General features: G+C 39.7%; 1 protein-coding gene across 3 annotated transcripts in view; it reads right to left on the bottom strand.

The window, feature by feature from the left end:
• Positions 1–20,397, bottom strand: part of kmt2a (lysine (K)-specific methyltransferase 2A) — a 152,918-nt gene that overhangs the window by 36,840 nt on the left and 95,681 nt on the right. For all 3 annotated transcript variants that reach the window (XM_034169284.1, XM_034169286.1, XM_034169285.1), the window contains exons 13-16: positions 11,375–11,559; positions 10,990–11,166; positions 7,979–8,089; positions 7,692–7,765 (exon numbers count right to left, since the gene is read on the bottom strand). In XM_034169284.1, the coding sequence (XP_034025175.1) occupies positions 7,692–7,765; positions 7,979–8,089; positions 10,990–11,166; positions 11,375–11,559 (547 nt within the window). The remainder of the gene's footprint in view (positions 1–7,691; positions 7,766–7,978; positions 8,090–10,989; positions 11,167–11,374; positions 11,560–20,397) is intronic.

Genomic DNA, 20,397 nt, shown 5'->3' with positions numbered 1-20,397 from the left:
AAGCACAGAGATGAGTCCACTGTCCGAGGCCATAAGAAGATCATTTGTAACCTTCACTAATGCTGTTTCTGTACTATGATGAATTCTAAAACCTGACTGAAACTCTTCAAATAGACCATTCCTCTGCAGATGATCAGTTAGCTGTTTTACAACTACCCTTTCAAGAATTTTTGAGAGAAAAGGAAGGTTGGAGATTGGCCTATAATTAGCTAAGATAGCTGGGTCAAGTGATGGCTTTTTAGGTAATGGTTTAATTACTGCCACCTTAAAAGCCTGTGGTACATAGCCAACTAACAAAGATAGATTGATCATATTTAAGATCGAAGCATTAAATAATGGTAGGGCTTCCTTGAGCAGCCTGGTAGGAATGGGGTCTAATAAACATGTTGATGGTTTGGATGAAGTAACTGATGAAAATAACTCAGACAGAACAATCGGAGAGAAAGAGTCTAACCAAATACCGGCATCACTGAAAGCAGCCAAAGATAACGATACGTCTTTGGGATGGTTATGAGTAATTCTTTCTCTAATAGTTAAAATTTTGTTAGCAAAGAAAGTCATGAAGTCATTACTAGTTAAAGTTAATGGAATACTCAGCTCAATAGAGCTCCGACTCTTTGTCAGCCTGGCTACAGTGCTGAAAAGAAACCTGGGGTTGTTCTTATTTTTTTCAATTAGTGATGAGTAGAAAGATGTCCTAGCTTTACGGAGGGCTTTTTTATAGAGCAACAGACTCTTTTTCCAGGCTAAGTGAAGATCTTCTAAATTAGTGAGACGCCATTTCCTCTCCAACTTACGGGTTATCTGCTTTAAGCTACGAGTTTGTGAGTTATACCACGGAGTCAGGCACTTCTGATTTAAAGCTCTCTTTTTTAGAGGAGCTACAGCATCCAAAGTTGTCTTCAATGAGGATGTAAAACTATTGACGAGATACTCTATCTCACTTACAGAGTTTAGGTAGCTACTCTGCACTGTGTTGGTATATGGCATTAGAGAACATAAAGAAGGAATCATATCCTTAAACCTAGTTACAGCACTTTCTGAAAGACTTCTAGTGTAATGAAACTTATTCCCCACTGCTGGGTAGTCCATCAGAGTAAATGTAAATGTTATTAAGAAATGATCAGACAGAAGGGAGTTTTCAGGGAATACTGTTAAGTCTTCTATTTCCATACCATAAGTCAGAACAAGATCTAAGATATGATTAAAGTGGTGGGTGGACTCATTTACTTTTTGAGCAAAGCCAATAGAGTCTAATAATAGATTAAATGCAGTGTTGAGGCTGTCAGTGAACGCTGTGGTGATGCGGGACCGTCGTGTGACTATCCGAGAAATTGCAGAAGAGGTGGACATCAGCACTTTTTCGGCACATTCCACTGTGACAGAAGATTTGGCCATGAAAAGAGTGGCTGTGAAATTCATGGCGAAGATGACGGCGGAGCAAAAGCACCTTAGTGTTGAAGTCTCACAGGACATGCTGTAACATGCCCAACAAATCCACAATTTCTCGGATAGTCACACGACTGAAAAGTCACCGAAAGCCATCTGAATCATCCGAATGGTTTCCACCTGGCTGTCGCCCAGTTTCTGGCAAAATCTGATGCAGCGCTGCTCCAGTCGTTCCATCATTTTCCTTGCAATGAAAATCCGCCGAGAGCACAACACGTCTTCACACAAAGGCTGCTTGCTAGCAAATGACGCAATCGACAGGCGTGAAAAAATTCATGCATGCGCACGAAGGTTCAAGGTTGATTCATGCAAGCACACATGATTCAAATTCATCAGGTTTTTGCAAAAAATAAAAAGGTCCAATACTTTTCTAACAGACCTCGTATTGTCTTTGCAACGAGCTGGAGTAACCATACAGTGCTCACATCGGCAGACTATGCCAGGTAAAAAGGACTGATCATGTGTACACTTAGCTGGCGATTGTCACGTCACCCACGTCAGCTATGGTCCACATGATGCGGTGTCCTACGGCACCAGCAGATGAAGACATTCATGACCATGGGTCATGAATGTCTATGATCAAGAAGGACCATAACTGTCCGCACGATAAGAGGGATATTAGAAATTGCGGTGTGTTTTTTTTTTTTGGTGTGTGGCTCCCCCCCACAGCAGCAGCGCAATGTGGTGCCACACATTCCAGGTGCTCCCACGGTGCTCTTGCATGCGTACAAAACTGTGTGTCCCTCCCGACAGCAGGTGGAATTTTTCGTTCCTGGTTTTTTGGCCGGTTTCTGCTTCTTTTGCCAAATTTTGTGTTATGTGTGAAGGGGCCAATGTCTGAAAATCATGGTACAAGATTTATTTGTTCCTGAAAAGTGAAGGATCTTTTTCTGCCATGAGTAACAAAATTATGTTGTAATATTCACACGTATAGGTAAGAAGGATACATACATTTTTTGAACCTCCTCGATCACATCCCCACTCCATAACTGTGATGTCATTATATTGTGGCTGATATTGACAATGCATTAGAAGCATCAAAAAAGGCCTCCACTTGATGATGGATCCCTTATGAATCATTTGCTTTGTGGACTAACGCAGTGATACATAACAAAATAGACTAAATTGGCATGCTAACCACAAGGAGACCACAAATAATGCATCTAAGAGCCTCAGACTGAAATGTGACACTATCATGGTTTGCCTCCCATGAGGCAGAATAGATGGTCCAGGGAATCTGATAGCAAACAAAGTGAGAGAACGACTGAGTGACTGACAGTGCAAACGAAGAGTGGCCCCAATATTAATTTATAGAGTCCAATTCCATACCACAAATCCCTTTCAGCCATTTCCACAAACAATAAATATACTATTGCTACCAGCAACAATAGAAAGGAACATCAGTTTTGTATTCAACAAAAACAATTCATTTTTAATTGTGTAATTATCTGCACAAATCAGTCTTAGCTGTGTTCCATACATACATTTTTAAGTCACTGATTTATTGCCTCGCAGCATTAGATCAACTCAACCAACTACTTAAAATTGAAGGCCACTTAATATCTCTGCATTCAGTAATTAATGTCATACATACAAAAATACAGATCTTTTCATAAATATTTTTCGAATCATGAATCTGTATTATTTTAAGCACAGGCACAAACACCATCTCATCTCCCCTCTGTGTCCAACTATCCATTACTTACAACAAGATGGTGAATGAGCTCATTAAATCAGAGAAAAAGTGTGGGATCAATGAGTCGTTTAAGCAGCTTTCAAGGTTTATCAATGTCACTATCCTCAGATAAGGTGTGCTGAAAGAAATTCAACTGATCTGCTCCATTTATTTGTTCTTGAAAGGTGAAGGATCTTTTTCTGCCTTTGAGATTATGGAGAATAAAGTATTTGATTTTATAATTCCCAAAACTGAATATTTTACTATTAATACAACAGTAATTCTAATCCAGTGTCTGGAAATGTCCTTTCTGTGTACTTTAGCCCACAGAACAATCCTACGGGTTCTTCATTTCTTTAAAACTACTTAGAAAATAGAAAACAGTTTGTTCAGATAAATAATACCAAATCAGAATTGTGTAACATTATTTATGGAGTACCACAAGGATCGGTACTTGGACCCAAACTGTTTATTTTGTATATCAATGATTTTGTGAATGTATCCAATGTGCTTGGCAGCATTTTATTTGCTGAGGATACAACGCAGTTTTACTCTGGATCAGATATACAGGAAGTAGCACAAGTGATAAATACAGAGTTGGAAAAAGTTAAACATTGGTTTGATATAAACAGATTGTCACTAAATATTAATAAGACAAATTTTATATTGTTTAATGATAGAGCGAAAAAAAAATAATGTGTCATTACAAATAGATGGAATGGATATACAAAGGGTAAAAGAAACGAAATTTTTAGGAGTCATGATTGATGAAGATCTTACATGGACGTCACACATAAATTACATAAAAGGAAAAATAGCGAAAGCCATTGCTGTTTTGCATAAAGTAAAATATTCATTAAATAGTTATGGTTTATTAACGTTGTACAATTCATTGATTGTCCCATATTTAACTTATTGTGTAGAAATCTGGGGATCAACATATACAACCTATATACAACCTTTATTTATTTTGCAGAAAAGAGCTTTAAAAGTGATTAGTAACAGTGGTTTTAGAGATCCATCTAATCCATTGTTTATTAAGTATAGGGTACTTAAATTTCATGATTTAGTCGATTTGAAAATATTACAAACAATGTACCAAGTTAATAAAAATACTTTACCAACAAACATTCAAAATATGTCTGAAAAAAGAGTAAGTAGTTATAAACTGAAAGGAATAGAAGTCTTTAAAAAACCAAGATTTAGAACCAAAGTAAAGGAAAGGAGTATTGCAGTAAAAGGTGTCAAATTATGGAACAATCTTAATAAAGAAATTAAAGAATTAAGGTCGCTTAAATCATTTAAAAAACGTATTAAATTAGATGTATTAAGTAAGTATGAAACTATGAAATAAGTCAGTGGGCTGCAAGAAAGTCAAAAAAAAAAAAAAAAAGGTAAACTGTTAATAATGTTTGGAGTGTCTTAAGTTTAAATGTAACCTGTCAGAGATGTAATCTATTAATTAATGGTCATAATTATGAAATGGGTCAGTGGTATGTGACAAGTTAAAGAAATGCAATCTGTTAAATAATGTTGACTATGATGCTGGATATTGAAAGATTGTATTGTTAAAAGGGGAAGAAATCATAAGACTTGTTCTTCTTTCTGCTCCTTTTCATTCTGGTATTGTGGTGCTTTGTTTTTGCTTTTCTGTTTTTCTTTTAAATGAATGAAATAAATATTAAAGAAAGAAACAAAAATACTAAGGTGCTATTATACAAACTGGTTCTGTGCTGTCACAGACCTGAAGCAGATGCCGCATGTTCTGAGCTGCTTCAAAGTTCCTTTCTGCACCAACAATTTAACAATAAATTAGGAACATTTCCTGAAAGTATCCTGAAGAAGATGGAAATGCAGGAAAACCCCAAATCTCATTCACACTGTGCTTCAAGTGCTGTGGGGATTATGTAACTTTAGAGCAAGCGATGTTGATACTCCATCGATCAGAACTACTTTGAATATTAGGGTCTTTTATCGCTTTTGAAGTGTTCTTTAATTATTGAAAACATTTCTCAGCACTGCTCTGCCTTGTGCAACAATCCTAAAGATTAAATATTAAGATGCTGCAAGACGTTCAAATTAAAGGCTCATCTGCAATGCGCACCTATTTTTCATTTCACCATTTTGTTCCTTTTCCTGTTTGTTTGATTGTTGATGTTGTTGTGCAGACACCACAACAGCGGCCATCTATGTGGTTGTTGTTGTTGTTCATACATGTATGTTATTGTATGGCATGTGTTGTTGTAGATATACCAGAGCAGTGACAAAAAAAAAAAAGATTCAGGGACTACAATAATTCCAGGGTACTGATGGAAATGGTCATGACTTCTGCAAAGTGCTCCTAAAATAGGACCTCTCATTCAAAAGGTCTTATGGCCACTATGACTGCAGACTACAAGTGTTAGCTGGAGGAAGCAGCGATAATCCAGCTCAACGACAAAGCCTCCAAATGACACTATTTGCATAGTTTTCTCAGCTCTGTCTTGTAAGCTTTCCCTTTCATTCTTGTCGATACGTTTGACACAAATCACTCCTGTCACCTTTCTTAACCCGCTCCACCTTGCCTGCATTCTCTTCTTCACCTCTCTACCACAGTCTCCATTAATTTGCATAGTTGACAAGCATTTAAACTCATGTCACCACACTTCTCATTTACACACATGTATCCCATCTTGTTCCTACTGAATTTCATTCCCTCCAGACTGTATGTCCTGTTAGGCAGAATGTCTCACGGCCGTGTTCTTGGTCTAACTTCGTATCTCCTCTGGAAAGCCGTGATGCATGCTGCTGGAAGGCCATGATGCATACTGTTCTTTGCTTACCACTCTACACAGACAAAACACAGTTTTACTTTTAGACATACCTTTCAGATAACAACGCGAGCAGTCACCGCATATCAATGTCAAGCGCAAACACTTTTTCACCCAATCACATAGCTCCACTGATCCACCCAGCAGGGAAGGGTCGCCCACTTGGAGGTTGGCTGAGTGCAGGCTTAAAATGCAGGCGAGCCCAGAAGTTGGGGCTCTTGTTAGCAGCAGTGCATGTGATGTCTGTTTTCAAGATTCCACTGCTGTAATGGTGACTCTTTTGTTCAATGTGGGCATCTCTTTAATACAGCATCTTGTTTTCTAAGTCCGTCTCCTGTCAATATTTGAGTCTTAAATTGGCTCACCACATAAAATTACCGGGGTGGGGATCTCAGGCAGATCATCCCCAACAGTCCACATCTCAACCTGCTCTCTACACTCACTACACTACAGTTCACAATGTCATCTGCAAAGATAATAGTCACCTCGTTTGTCAGCTTGGGCATTACCAGTTTAATGAATTAAGTCCTTTCAGCTTCTACCATGTTTCACTTGGGGTTGCGACAGCAGATCGGACGTGGATCTAAATGCTGATTTGGCACATGTTCTATGCTGGATGCCCTTCTTGGCGTAACTCCACATTACAAGGAGAATGGCCTTGAATTGGTGTCCTTCCACTCTGGAAACAAGCACTCTAACCACTTCGCCACTCCCCTGTCTGTCACCAGTCTAACTAAATCTGTAAAAAAGTGAACTTGTAATTTAAACCTGATCAAGCAGTCTGGTTAAGCGAGCACAGTGGACTTCACACCCGAACTACCCAAAAACACATAACAAAGCACACCATCAATGTGGAAATACTTAAAAAAAAAAAAAAACTTCTCTTACAGTCTGTAAAACCAAATAGATGTGAGGACAGCACACTGCTGACAAGGTCATGCAAATATGCAACAGTTCCGGTGACCTTTAAGCAAGTTCCTCATCACTGCTTCGTAACATGACAGTACAGCAGGCATTTGTATTTCATTTTTTTTCCACCATAAGTGATAAAGATCAGACAAGATTTGCCATTACAGTCTAACCACTGTGACCCTCACAGCTCCTTTGAGTACATTCTTATTGGATCCTGATCTTGACCAAGGGCTACTTGTTTATTTCCCTCACTAAAATCCTAACATACTAATGGCAGTACAGTATAAATTCAATGTATTTTCTGCTAACTGTGCTGAAGGCGCAAAGACTTCGATATAGAGTTGAAAAAAAAATGTTTAAAACAAATAATCAAATTAATAAATAATATTTTTGAAAATAAAGATTAAATTCAATGCTAAACAGTTGCAGCTAATTTTAGCCGCAAGCTCGCATGATAACCTAGGAAGATAACCTTGTGTGCATCTTCATATTTGGACAAAAACACTACAGCTGGAACATACTTGACTGTGCAGCACAAATGTGGATTATGCTGCAAGTCTGACCTGAGAAATATTAATGCAAGTCTTATTATTTCTTCCTGGAAAAACTGATGACTATGACTACCTGTGTGTCTTCACAGAGAACATGAACCTAAATATAATTCAATTTTACACGTGACTTGTATAATCTGAGTTTATTATTCATAAAATAACAATGATATAAAACAACAACATGAAAATAATCAGTAGTTTGTCATAGTGGAGTGCAATCAATGCCTGTTGGGGCTGTTGAGTGCTGATTTTTTTTAATTCAGCACAATATTGGGAACACTGGCAAAGACTCACTTGGCAGAGACTTTCTGTCTTTCCCAGAACCGCGATTCTTTGACTTTGAACCAAGGAAATATTCGCTCCATTTTCTGAAAGAGAAAACATTCGATCAAGTTTACTCTTCAGTCCAGTAAAACAGGAAACACATTCACTAACCTGTTTGGACAATATGATGGTGTGTGATAATGCATTTCAAATAAATAAAAAAATAAACAAACACCAAATCTAAATTATTTTTGTTCGATAATATTCCTGGAAACTGAGATGATCATTCTGCTTTCTTGAGTTTGTGTGGTTCTCACCCGTATGAAGAAAGACTTGATCATGCTGTTAGCCCTCCGGGCCTCAGGCTGACCACCGTCACTGTTGATGGCTGTCTGAATGATTCGCACAATATCGTCACTGAACTCCAACTGGGAGAGAAATGATTGACAATGATGCACAGATTTATTAAGCTGGCATTGAGTTTATAGCTACAATGCATATTAATTTAAGGAAGAAAAAAAAAAAGGAACGCTGGCACAACACAGATGTCTGTGTTGTGCCAGCTTCGTTCCTGCAGCTGGCGCTCTGTCAGGATTTTTAAACTGTCAAAAAATTTGAACGAATGCCACCAAAGCCTCAATTCGTCCGTATTTCATTTTGCTGTCATTCTTGATGGTTTTTTATTGTTTGCTTAGTTTTTGTAACGTTAGCATTTAGTTCGACTTCATTTGACCAGCTGAATGTTTTCATACAGTGCAGAAGCCGGTTTGTAAGCGCTGCTACTGTCGTTGAGTTAATTTTCTGTCAGAAATTACAGGGCAAACTCAGCCTGTTTGCTTGGATTTTTTTTTTTATCTAGGTGGGGGGTCAGCTTCAATGGGCTCAGGCACCTTATATAAGCCAGAATTAATCTTTTGTGTGGATACAATGAATTATTTTACCAAAAATAAAATGAAAACCACACTCCTGCCCAGTGATGCCGGTAACACGTTACTTAGTAACGCGTTACTATAATCTGACCACTTTTTTTTAGTAACGAGTAATCTAACGCGTTAATCTTTCCAAAACAGTAATCAGATTAAAGTTACTTCTCCAAGTCACTGTGCGTTACTATTATTTTTGCATTGTGGGTCGATAGCAGCATTAAACTTGGTCCGTGGGCAGGGGGGTCGGGGTTCAACTGAACTGCCCACTTTAAGCGAGCTGTGAGCTTTTCATCCATGGTTTTTTGCAGCAGCTACAACTCGTCCTCACCTTAAAGGCAACAACAGCACACATGTACTGAGCTTTACAAAGACATTTTTATGCTTTTTTCTCCTTTATTTAGAATTCTGAGCTGAGCCGCTCCGTATCTGCTGCTAAAAACAGCTGATCCTCCGCGACGCGTCAACAACTAACACTATTTTCCACTCAAATGCACCTACACTCTCTTTCTGAGGACCACATGATGTGAAAATGCAATAAAACTTTCTTACCTGTAAATCTGGTCATGTTTTCTGCATAAGTAAATGTTATCCATTCTTTGTGCTCAAACGCCAAAGCAGGGGCGAATCCAGATGGAATGGGGGCGTGGGGCAGGGATGTGCTCCCACCCCCACAACACCCCTAGATGAAGCCGTTTTTTACTACAACTACTAATACTACTTATAATAATAATAATTTCGACAAGTAAAATGTTTAGAGAGAATTTAAATGTTAGAAAGAATTTAACAGTTGCATTTATAAACAATGTAGGTTAGAAATTGCAAGTTTTACTGTTACAGTGCTGTCAACAGTTAAATATGAGGTCAAGAAATTGGTCTTTATTTTACTTTTTATAAAACAAGTATTTATTTTCATTGAACTCAAGAAATGGTGACTATAAAGTGAGTTTTGGCAAAACAAGTATCATTGTCATGTTGAGGTGGCAGAGGGTTGTTGTCGGCAGCTGGAGAAAGTAACTAAAATGTAACTAGTAATCTAACTTAGTTACTTTTCCAAATGAGTAATCAGTAAAGTAACTAAGTTACTTTTTCAAGGAGTAATCAGTAATTGGATTACTTTATCAAAGTAACTGTGGCAACACTGCTCCTGCCACAAGCAAATGCTGAATTTGAAACAACAAAAAAGTTGTGTCATTTCTGACGGTAATTGAATGCGGCGGCAGCAGTAGCAATCGCCTCCTGCTTGTGATTATTATTTTTTATTAAATATAACAATATGAGTGTAGGAATGACAATCCAGCCCTTATGATCATGTGGCAACAGGCCATGATTCAGATGACTATATAAGTGCTGTTCTGGAAGGCAGAATTCACATTGTGTATCAGATGCAGCTGGTGAAAATAACCATACGTGGGGAGTCAATGTGCAGTGTTCACACGGACTGATCAATTTACTGCTCTGATGATATCATCTTTACACTTATATTTATTCCCCCTTTTGACAGTTTTCTGTTATAAAACAATATACAGTATATGGCTTAGTAATGTAATGCAGTAAAACAGCAGCCACCACGGAGCACGCAGCGTGTTGTCAGTCTGAACCAGACAGTGAGGATTCTGATGAAGAAAGAGATGATCCCTCTGTTGTTCTGGACAAGCAACCAGAGCAGGTGGATCCACCGATGTGCACACAGATCTCCACAGTGGGTCGGAATATGTGAAGCTTTTGTACAAAAATCATTTCCACATAAATTCAGCATTATTTCATCATAAAAGACGGAGGAAGCGATCAGAGAGCTGCGGCTACATGAGCTGCTAGCTGATGTGTTCACTGCGTGTCGGTCATTTCAAAGCGTCAAGGGGTTTTGCCTCGTTTCTGATTAAAATGGCCTTGTTTCCGCTTAAAACTGACTTCAGAATGATTTAAGAGGTTTTAACTTTATCATCTGATGGTTAATAATCCCATAATCCATTTGATCACTTTGGGTGAAGAGACTCTGTCTTAGATGAGCTGCTGAGCTCCGAAATAACGCATGTGCAGTGGAGGCAGGGCGGACCAATTTTTAGGGGCGGCCCATTCGGTCTGTGACACCGGATTGATGTGCTTGGCAGAAGCGCGGAGAACCTTTCCTTTTTTGTTTGCATATTAATTTAAGATGGATTTTCTAACACAGCAGTTCATTACAGTAACACAGTCAGCTCTTGCAAATTCACTCGTTCTTCATCTGCAGTAAAGTATTACTCTTTTTCATATTTCTTCAGCCCCACAAATCTTATTCAAATCTAATGCTAAAAGGTTCACACTGTTGGATTCATAAATTCTTTAAGAAATAAAAAATAATTAGATACACACTTTCTAAATGCAGACAACAGGGACAACACACAGTTGGACAGAAACATATTTACCACAGACTTGTAGCAGCTTTGATCCATCTTCTTCTCCACAGACTCCAAGTCTGGAGGGGAGTCTCTAGCGGGTGAGGGAGTGACTTCGGTCAGGACTGGAGGATCTGGGCCCTCTGGGGAGCGACGGGATGGAAGACTCTCTTCTGTCTCTGGGTTTAGCTCTGGAGGCTTCACCGCCTGCCCCAAAATAAGCCTCTCATAGTTAGGTAAGGAAGGTACCCCATGTATTCACTGGACTGTTACTCTCAATTTAAACTGAGGTTTTAAACAAAAGTTGGAAAAATATTAACTTCTGACAAATGATGACAGTAGCTCATTCACAAAAAAATCAAAAGGGCATGAGTTTGGAAAGACAAGAAAGGAAGAGACAGTCGGTGAAATTCACCTGTCTGTAACGTAAGAGGTGTGTCGATGTGTGTGAGTTGAGCAGCGCATTAAGAACATGGCGAATGCAGCCCTGCAGTTCCCTCTCCAGTGTCGTTCTCCACTCAGCCGGATGGTGTTCCGTACATTTGGTACATGTGTAGGCAACACTCTCTGGCAGTTCTGACAGCAGCTCGTACATTTCTTCTGAAGGACAGCGATAGATGACAGTTAGTTATTGTGCCCATTATTGGCTTCATCATCTTTCAACATTCCATCAATGTGACAGCCCTCAAACAACAGCCTCACAGTCTGCTGTGTACTCACCGAAAAAGTGTTCTTATGTGAACACAAACGGTCCACTTATGAGAAAAATGTGATTTGTGTTGGATACACATGGATATTTTGTGAATCTTTTGTTATATTCTGAGCCTTTTCTGATTATCTGAGAGGGCTGGACTACCTGAAAATCATCAGAATGCTTTCATTTGCAGTGTGGGCTAAAGGGGAACCTTACAAAAGGCAAGATGTCTGTTTAGTCAAAACACGTGGCACCACAGGTGAGTCTGTCAGGTCCATCACAGACATAACTGACAAGGACACACTTCTAAATTTTCAGACTGCAGGAGTGACACCTAAGGTCACAGACACTGTTTATAATATACCTCAGACATTCTGAGAAGATTTTTGACTCAGGTCTGTAAAGTCTGTCTGTTTAGACAGCCACCACCCACCCACCAAAAATCATCTACAGTGAGGAAAATAAGTATTTGAACACCCTGTGATTTTCTCCCACTTAGAAATCATGGAGGGGTCTGAAATTTTCATCTTAGGTGCATGTCCACTGTGAGAGACATAATCTTAAAAAAAAAAAAAAAAAATCCGGAAATCACAATGTATGATTTTTGAATAATTTGTTTTTATGTTACTGCTGCAAATAAGTATTTGAACACCTGTGAAAATCAATGTTAATATTTGGTACAGTAGCCTTTGTTTGCAATTATAGAGGTCAAACATTTCCTGTAGTTTTTCAACAGGTTTGCAAACACTGCAGCAGGGATTTTGGTCCACTCCTCCATACAGATCTTCTCTAGAATCTTTCAGGTTTGGAGTTTCAGCTCCCTCCAAAGATTTTCTATTGAGTTCAGGTCTGAAGACTGGCCAGGCCACTCCAGGACCTTGAAATGCTTCTTACGGAGCCCCTCCTTAGTTGCCCTGGCTGTGTGTTTGTCATGCTGGAAGACCCAGCCATGACCCATCTTCAATGCTCTTACAGAGGGAAGGAGGCTGTTTGCCAAAATCTCACAATACATGACCCCATCCATCCTCCCTTCAATACGGTGCAGTCATCCTGTCCCCTTTGCAGAAGAGCACCCCCAGAGTATGATGTTTCCACCCCCATGCTTCACGGTTGGGATGGTTTTCTTGGGGTTGTTCTCATCCTCTAAACATGGTAAGTGGAGTTGATTCCAAAAAGCTCTATTCTGGTCTCATCTGACCATATGACCTTCTCCCATGCCTCCTCTGGATCATCCAGATGGTCACTGGTGAACTTCAAATGGGCCTGGACATGTGCTGGCTTGAGCAGGGAGACCTTGCTGCCCTGCAGGATTTTAAACCATGACAGCATCATGTGTTACTAATGTAATCTTTGTGACTGTGGTCCCAGCTCTCTTCAGGTCATTGAACAGGTCCTCCTGTGTAGTTCTGAGCTTTCTCAGAATCTTCCTTACCCCACAAAGTGAGATCTTGCATGGAATCCCAGACCGAGGGAGATTGACAGTCACCTTGTGTTTCTTCCACTTTCTAATAAACAATAACAGTTGTTGTCTTCTACCAAGCTGCTTGCCTGTTGTCCTGTAGTCCATCCGACCCTTGTGCAGGTCTACAGTTTTGTCCCTGGTGTCCTTAGACAGCTCTTTGGTCTTGGCTATGGTGGCCAGGTTGGAGTGTGATTGACTGAGTGTGTGAACAGGTATCTTTTATACAGGTAACAAGTTCAAACAGGTGCAGTTAATACAGGTAAAAAGTGCAGAATAACAGGGCTTCTTAAAGAAAAATTAACAGTTCTGTGTGAGCCAGAATTCTTGCTGGTTGGCAGGTGTTCAAATACTTATTTGCAGCAGTAACATACAAATAAATTATTTAAGAAATCATACATTGTGATTTCCGCATTTTTTTTAGATTATGTCTCTCACAGTGGACATGCACCTAAGATGAAAATTTCAGACCCCTCCATGATTTCTAAGTGGGAGAACTTGCAAAAACGCAGAGTGTTCAAATACTTATTTTCCTCGCTGTATGTATTTCCAGGTTGAGTAAGCGCAAGCACTTCAGATGCAAGAACGCATTATGCTTCAGTAGTCCCAAATGAGTCATACCCAAAAAAGAAAAAGGTGCAGGTCCTTGACTGGCGGCTTGAGGCTGGCTACAAAATTTATCAGATTCTCATAGAAGCCCATGTTAAAGTGTCCGACTTTAGAGCAGAAATAAACATGTTTCCAGTCTGGTCCAAAAAAAAAAGAAGCAGTGAGCAGTATGAGCGGTGAAATTTTTTTTTTTTTTTTTAACTTCTTAGTTTAAGATGTTTAACAATAAAGCAATGCATGATTAGGAGCATGACCACTTTGAATGACATTTAGCCACAGCTCATGTGTTGTCACTGAGCTGAGATTCAGAGGTCTGGCAGCAGCGGTATTTGCAAGCTGCTGTGAAATATGCTTGTTGTGTGGTTAATTCTCCCGATGGATTATCAAAGCTGTCTGTGCTGCTGTATTTGCACAGCGTAAAACATTCACCTTATTAATACTAAAGGCGTTAGTGTGCCACCAATGCCTCAAGTGGAGGAGTTTAAGTATCTCGGGGTCTTGTTCACGAGTGAGGGACGGATGGAGTGTGAAATCGATAGACGGATTGGTGCAGCATCTGCAGTGATGCGGTCGCTGTATCGGACCGTCGTGGTGAAGAGAGAGCTGAGTAGGGGGGCAAAGCTCTCGATTTACAGATCGATCTACGTTCCGATCCTCACCTATGGTCATGAGATTTGGCTCATGACCGAAAGAATGAGATCGCGAGTACAAGCGGCCGAGATGAGTTTCCTCCGCAGGGTGGCTGGGCGCTCCCTTAGAGATAGGGTGAGGAGCTCGGTCACTCGGGAGGAGCTCGCAGTCGAGCCGCTGCTCCTCCACGTCGAAAGGAGTTGAGGTGGCTCGAGCATCTTTTCCGGATGCCCCCTGGACGCTTCGCTGGAGAGGTGTTCCGGGCACGTCCCATTGGGAGGAGGCCCCGGGGAAGACCCAGGACACGCTGGAGGGACTACATCTCTCGGCTGGCTTGGGAACGCCTTGGGGTTCCCCCGGAGGAGCTGGGGGAGCTGTGAGGATCGGAAGGTCTGGGCAGCTTTGCTTGAGCTGCTGCCCCCGCGACCCGACTCCGGATAAAGCGGAAGAAAATGGATGGATGGATGGGTTAGTGTGCTTGGTTTCAGTGCAGAATGTTCCCAGTTCAAAACCCCACCGCTGCCGCATTTCTCCATGTAATATGGAGTTGCGTCAGGAAGGACAGCCAGTGTAAAAATTGTCCCAAATCAACTTGTAGGTCCACCTTGGATCTACTGTGGCAACCCCGAGTGAAAACAAGGGAGCAGCCAAATGGACTTTTTTTTAATATTGTATTTTAACAGCATTAGCGATTTTAGCAGCTATCAGTAACTTGAGCTGTTTGGTCCGGTTAATCCACATCTATTCAAGAAATAAGTGGGTCATCATTTTTAATGCCCACACCACAGCAAACCATTATAAGAACTGCCACGTAATCCCCAAAAATATGATTCAATAATCACATAAACCGAGGTTAGCCTGTCAGCTTAGCTTGTCTGTAACTCAAAGATGGGGTGTGTATTCAGGCTTCATTCACCCAAACCCAAGTCATGCAAGATGTCACCCACGCTCCACCTCTTTATCCAAATATTGGTTGGTCCTGACTAGGGATGGGTATTGATAAGATTTTATCGATATCGATGCCATTATTGATTCTGCTTATCAATCCGATTCCTTATCAATTCCCTTATCAATACCTCTTGTGAATTTTCTGTGTACTGAAAGTAGGCTTTACAGGTTTTCTATGTCAACAACATTTCACTGTCTTAAAGTAAATAAATATGAAATTGGTCACTGGATCCTTGATCTCTGGACATAAATAAAAATAAACAAAACCTGTAGTTTTTGTCAAAAGCATTTCCTTTCATACATGTTGGCATGAATGTCTCTCCATACCTCTGAGCTGAGTTCAGCCGGCTGCTGCACGTCAGCGCAGGACGTCTCATTTTAGGAGAAAAAAAAAGTTTTGATCGATTGCAGTTTATTTTTATTACAACATTTGGAAAGAGGTCTCAATTGATTTAAAAAGCGTTTTGCTTTGAAGTTATTAATTCTGACTGGATTCTATCGTTCTAACTTGACTCGGCAGAGCGCCACGCAGCGTTTGGAGCTGTGTGAACAGAACGCAGGACGATTCTCATTTCTTTCTCGCCACTAGACAGGAGTCCCAGTTAGTGACTTTAATCCACACAAAGTGACTCAAGATTGACATATTCAGGGATGAAAGTGGTGAAAAACAAAAAAGGCTATGACCCAAAGTTACCCCTCAACACCACCCGCACAAAAATGTTTGAATTGTAGAAGCTCTGAAATGCAATCTGGGGCTATTCCAGACAATAAACTGCAGTGAGTGCAGCATCCATTTTGGTGAGAAAAACCCCAACTTTCCTTATTCAAATTCATTCTTATGTATGTTCATTGTTAGTTGGATTTATATTTTCTGTTGTGTTTTTAATCAGGTTCTTTTTGTTTCTTTCTCTAAAATTATAGTGTAGCATTATTAGTTATTATTACTATTATTGTTGTTGCTATTATTATTATTAATAATAATAATGCTAACTTTAACATTGGAAATACCATAGACATACTCACGTGTTAGCATCTGCCACGTTTTTAAGTTGTAAAATACATCTATCAACTGTTTCAGAAGACCATAACAGGTCGGTTTAACATAAAAAAAAAGGTAAATATTACTCACAGATATATGCTCTTTGGGGTTTTAGCAGGGACAAATTAAGATGAAGCGAAATAAAACAAAGAACCAACGAAGCAGCGGGTCGGATCAATGCTTCATTGCTTCAAGCTTCAAAGAAGAGCTGCGCTGCAGAAACGGTTGATTACAGACCCTGCAGGGGTTCTGTAATCAACGTAGAAACATGATCATTTTCCCGACAAACACCCCCAAAAATAACGGCCGCTCTGAAGGTCCGATAAGGGAATCGTTAAGCAAAAAAGGCTATTGATGTCGGTGGATCGAATCATTTCTTAAGGATACCCGAAAAGAACCAGTTCTCGATACCCAACCCTAGTCTTGACATAGGCGGAGTAAGCATTGCCAACATGGCACCACCTAGAGCAACAATTTTTGGCCTTCAAAATGGACTTCAAGGTCTCTATAGAAAACCTATGGGTGACACCATGCAGTTTGTCCAGTATATATACAGTCTATGCACACAAATAGATAATTTTGTTCAATTCAGATAACACTGGGATTATTTATTTTACAATTTTATCCAACCCATTCCATGGATTTCTCTGTGATTCTGTTAATTTCAAGTGTTGTTTGCACCCTTAAGACTGACTTAAGAATATCCAATCTGTGTTTAATACATACAACACATCCTTTGACAAGCCTCAGTGCCCCAACAGATAAGCTTTAATCCCTCATGCAACTGTTCTTATATTGTGCAGAAAGCTGTTACTGAAAAACAAATGCAGTTGACACCATCCTAACTGTTCAGAGGACAATATGATCTTTTCAGTCCTTTCACAAAACCAGAGAGGAATTGGGAGAAATGTCTGCTTTGGATCAAGCTGTGTGAAAGAGACAGACTCAAGTTAATGTCAAAACCAATAAGATGAATGCTCCCGAATCTACACGTAGATTCATATTGAATCAGCTGTGTCAACCATAACCAAATAAGGGAGAAGCCAAAAGGACTACTTACGTACTAAAAAGATGAACACTTGTTTGTCTCTGTGTTTGTTCAAAGGTGACTTGGACCATGGCCAGTCAACACTTCTGTAAATGTGACATTACTGACTGAGCTCAATATCTGTTAATCAATTAACTACAGTGACAACGACAGACAACTTGAAATGTAAGGGTTAATTAAAGACAGAATGAAAACTCATGAGGAGATAACATGACAAGATGTGTGCTTGATCATCTTCCAGCAAAACATGAGCAATATCGATTTCTGATGTTTGATTATTAACACCTCTTCCATTTCCAACATTTTTTCTGAGTTGCTAAAACACTAAACTCCATTCCCTGAACTAAATTCACAGTGGCCTGAACTTATTTTATGAATCAAGCAACTCTTTTGGCAAAACCTTAAGCAGTTTTCAATTAGTTAGACACAATTTGCAGATCTAATGCAGTCTTTTTTTTTTTTTGCAAAACTCTAAACAAATTCTCACTGACTGAACACAGTTTTCGCTGTGATGCACTTGTGATGCAAAATAGTAAGACACAGGTGTCAGACATTAAACACAATTACAGCACTGATATCATCACTTACGCACGACTCAAAATTCTGCACACTTGTTGCTAATGATGTGATGAAACCAATATAAGCCAGTTCAGAGGGCAAAAAGATGAAGGGCGACTATCTGAGAGGCGGACGAGGACAAAGACAAGGACGAGTGAGTGTGAGAGGTGGTGGGCAAGGGGGAAGAGAAGGAGGACGAGGAACAGCAAGAGTGAGGCTAAGACCAAGATCAGTAATTTCAGATGAAATGTGAGCATCTGTAACTGATCATGTTTTTATGCATGGCATGGCATGACAATGAGGGAAGCAGGACAGACGGTACAACCAAATCTGAGCAGATTCTCTGTGGCCACTATAATTAGGAGATTCAGAGAAGAGAACAGGTAGTTTCAGTTTAGTTTTTGTTTTTCTTCCTTTGTTTTGGTCATTGTATACAGATATTTCCCAATATAAAGGAGACTGTGTGTGTGTGTGTGTGTGGTGGTGGGGTCCTCACTGCTCTTTATACAGTACTGCATGTATGTTTCTGTAAAGGTTCTCATTTTGTAAAATTGCAAGACTGCCACATGAGGGTGGAAGGACTCCTATGTTCAACCAGCAAGAGGCTCTCATTGTTGACATGGTCATCCAGAATAATGCCATCAGACTGCGTGAAATACAACAGCGACTTCTCGAAGACAATACAGACTTTGAAGGAATCACCAGTGTCAGCGTTTCCACCATTGATTGTGTTCTCCAACACAACATGGTTTGCGTAAAGTAAGTGTACAGGGTACCATTAAAGTGCAACTCAGAAAGGGTCAAAGAGTAACGATTTCAGTATGTGTGTATTACAGTTGACTGTAATGTACTTTCCATTCAATGTTGCCTGTCATTTGATTTCCATGATTTTCCTTTATAAATCATTGGTTGTTTGGATCAGAAATTTCAGTTATCAAAAAAAAAAAAAAAAAATCAGTATTTTTTTTAGATCCTCCTTGTGCAGAAATAACAGCCTCTAAATGCTTCCTACAGCTTCCAATGAGAGTTTGGATTCTGGCTGAAGGTATTTTGGACCATTCTTCTTGACAAAACATCTCAGGTTTGTTGGTTTTAGAGCATGGACAGCCCGCTTAAAGTCACACCACAGATTTTCAATAATATTCAGGTCTAGGGACTGAGATGGCCATTCTACAACGTTGTACATGTTCCTCTGCATGTTCCTCCGTTTGTTGTGTGTTTGTAGCCACTGAGCAGACTGGCTGCCAGCCGCTTGCTGATGACATCATCATTAAGCGCAAAACATGATTGGCCGGTCGACGCAGGGAGCATTGTGGGTAGTGTAGTTCAGGTTCACTTTGAACGTTACAGTGACTTGTCCACTAGACACAAAAACAAAACAGACTAATTTTAAGATTATTTTATTTCTTTGTGGCTGTAATTTAATCGCCAAGACTCGCGGGGGAGAGGAGATGTGTGTACAGAGGGAGGGACTTTTCTCTTCACGTTTAGACACTGTTTGGGATTTAAAAAAAGGACGCTTTATGTGGATTATTTATTCAGATGAATCCCACTGAAACTAACAGGTAAGAATTCATATTTACTACGTGTATTTTATTCTGCCAATCAATGCATTAATGGATGTATTTCGGTTGTTTAAGCCGCAGGGTTCAAAGCATGCGAAAAAAGCGTCAGCTTTTAGCTCATAAATGACAGTGTATCTAATACCAAGATAAACTGTGACTTCTAATACTGTGTGAAAGATGACTTTTGAAAGATGATGACAGTGTTTGGGTTTTATTTTTATTTATTCATTTTTCATGTTATTTGTGTTTGTGATCCTTGAAATTACCCAGCAGCCCCTGCGGCGCTTAAAGTAAAACTGGTTTATCAGAAGCCAACAGTGTAATCTGATGTGGTCGCGTCCAAATCAATACTAATAGTTATCGGTTATCTGTAATTTATTGGTTTATCATCATAAAAGATAACTTTTCAGTTATCTGATGAATGGTTATCGAAGCTAACTTTTTGGTTAGCTGTGCCCACCACTGTCTGTTTGTGGTGTGTATGCAGAAAAGGCTTCCTCTGCATTACAGCATCATACAGCATCTATGTGCAAAGTGCACAGTATACAACCCCAATTCCAATGAAGTTGGGATGTTGTTTAAAATGTAAATAAAAACAGAATACAATGATTTACAAATCCTCTTCGACCTATATTCAATTGAATACACCACAAAGACAAGATATCTAATGTTCAAACTGATAAACTTTATTGTTTTTGTGCAAATATTTGCTCATTTTGAAATGGATGCCTGAAACACGTTTCAAAAAAGCTGGGACAGTGGGATGTTTACCACTGTGTTACATCATCTTTCCTTCTAACAACACTCAATAAGCATTTGGGAACTGAGGACACTAATTGTTGAAACTCTGTCGGTGGAATTCTTTCCCATTCTTGCTTGATTCTTGCT

The sequence above is a fragment of the Thalassophryne amazonica genome, chromosome 4 (genome assembly GCF_902500255.1).
Source record: "Thalassophryne amazonica chromosome 4, fThaAma1.1, whole genome shotgun sequence".
Lineage (NCBI taxonomy): Eukaryota > Metazoa > Chordata > Actinopteri > Batrachoidiformes > Batrachoididae > Thalassophryne > Thalassophryne amazonica.
This window is presented reverse-complemented; position numbering and strand designations above follow the sequence as displayed.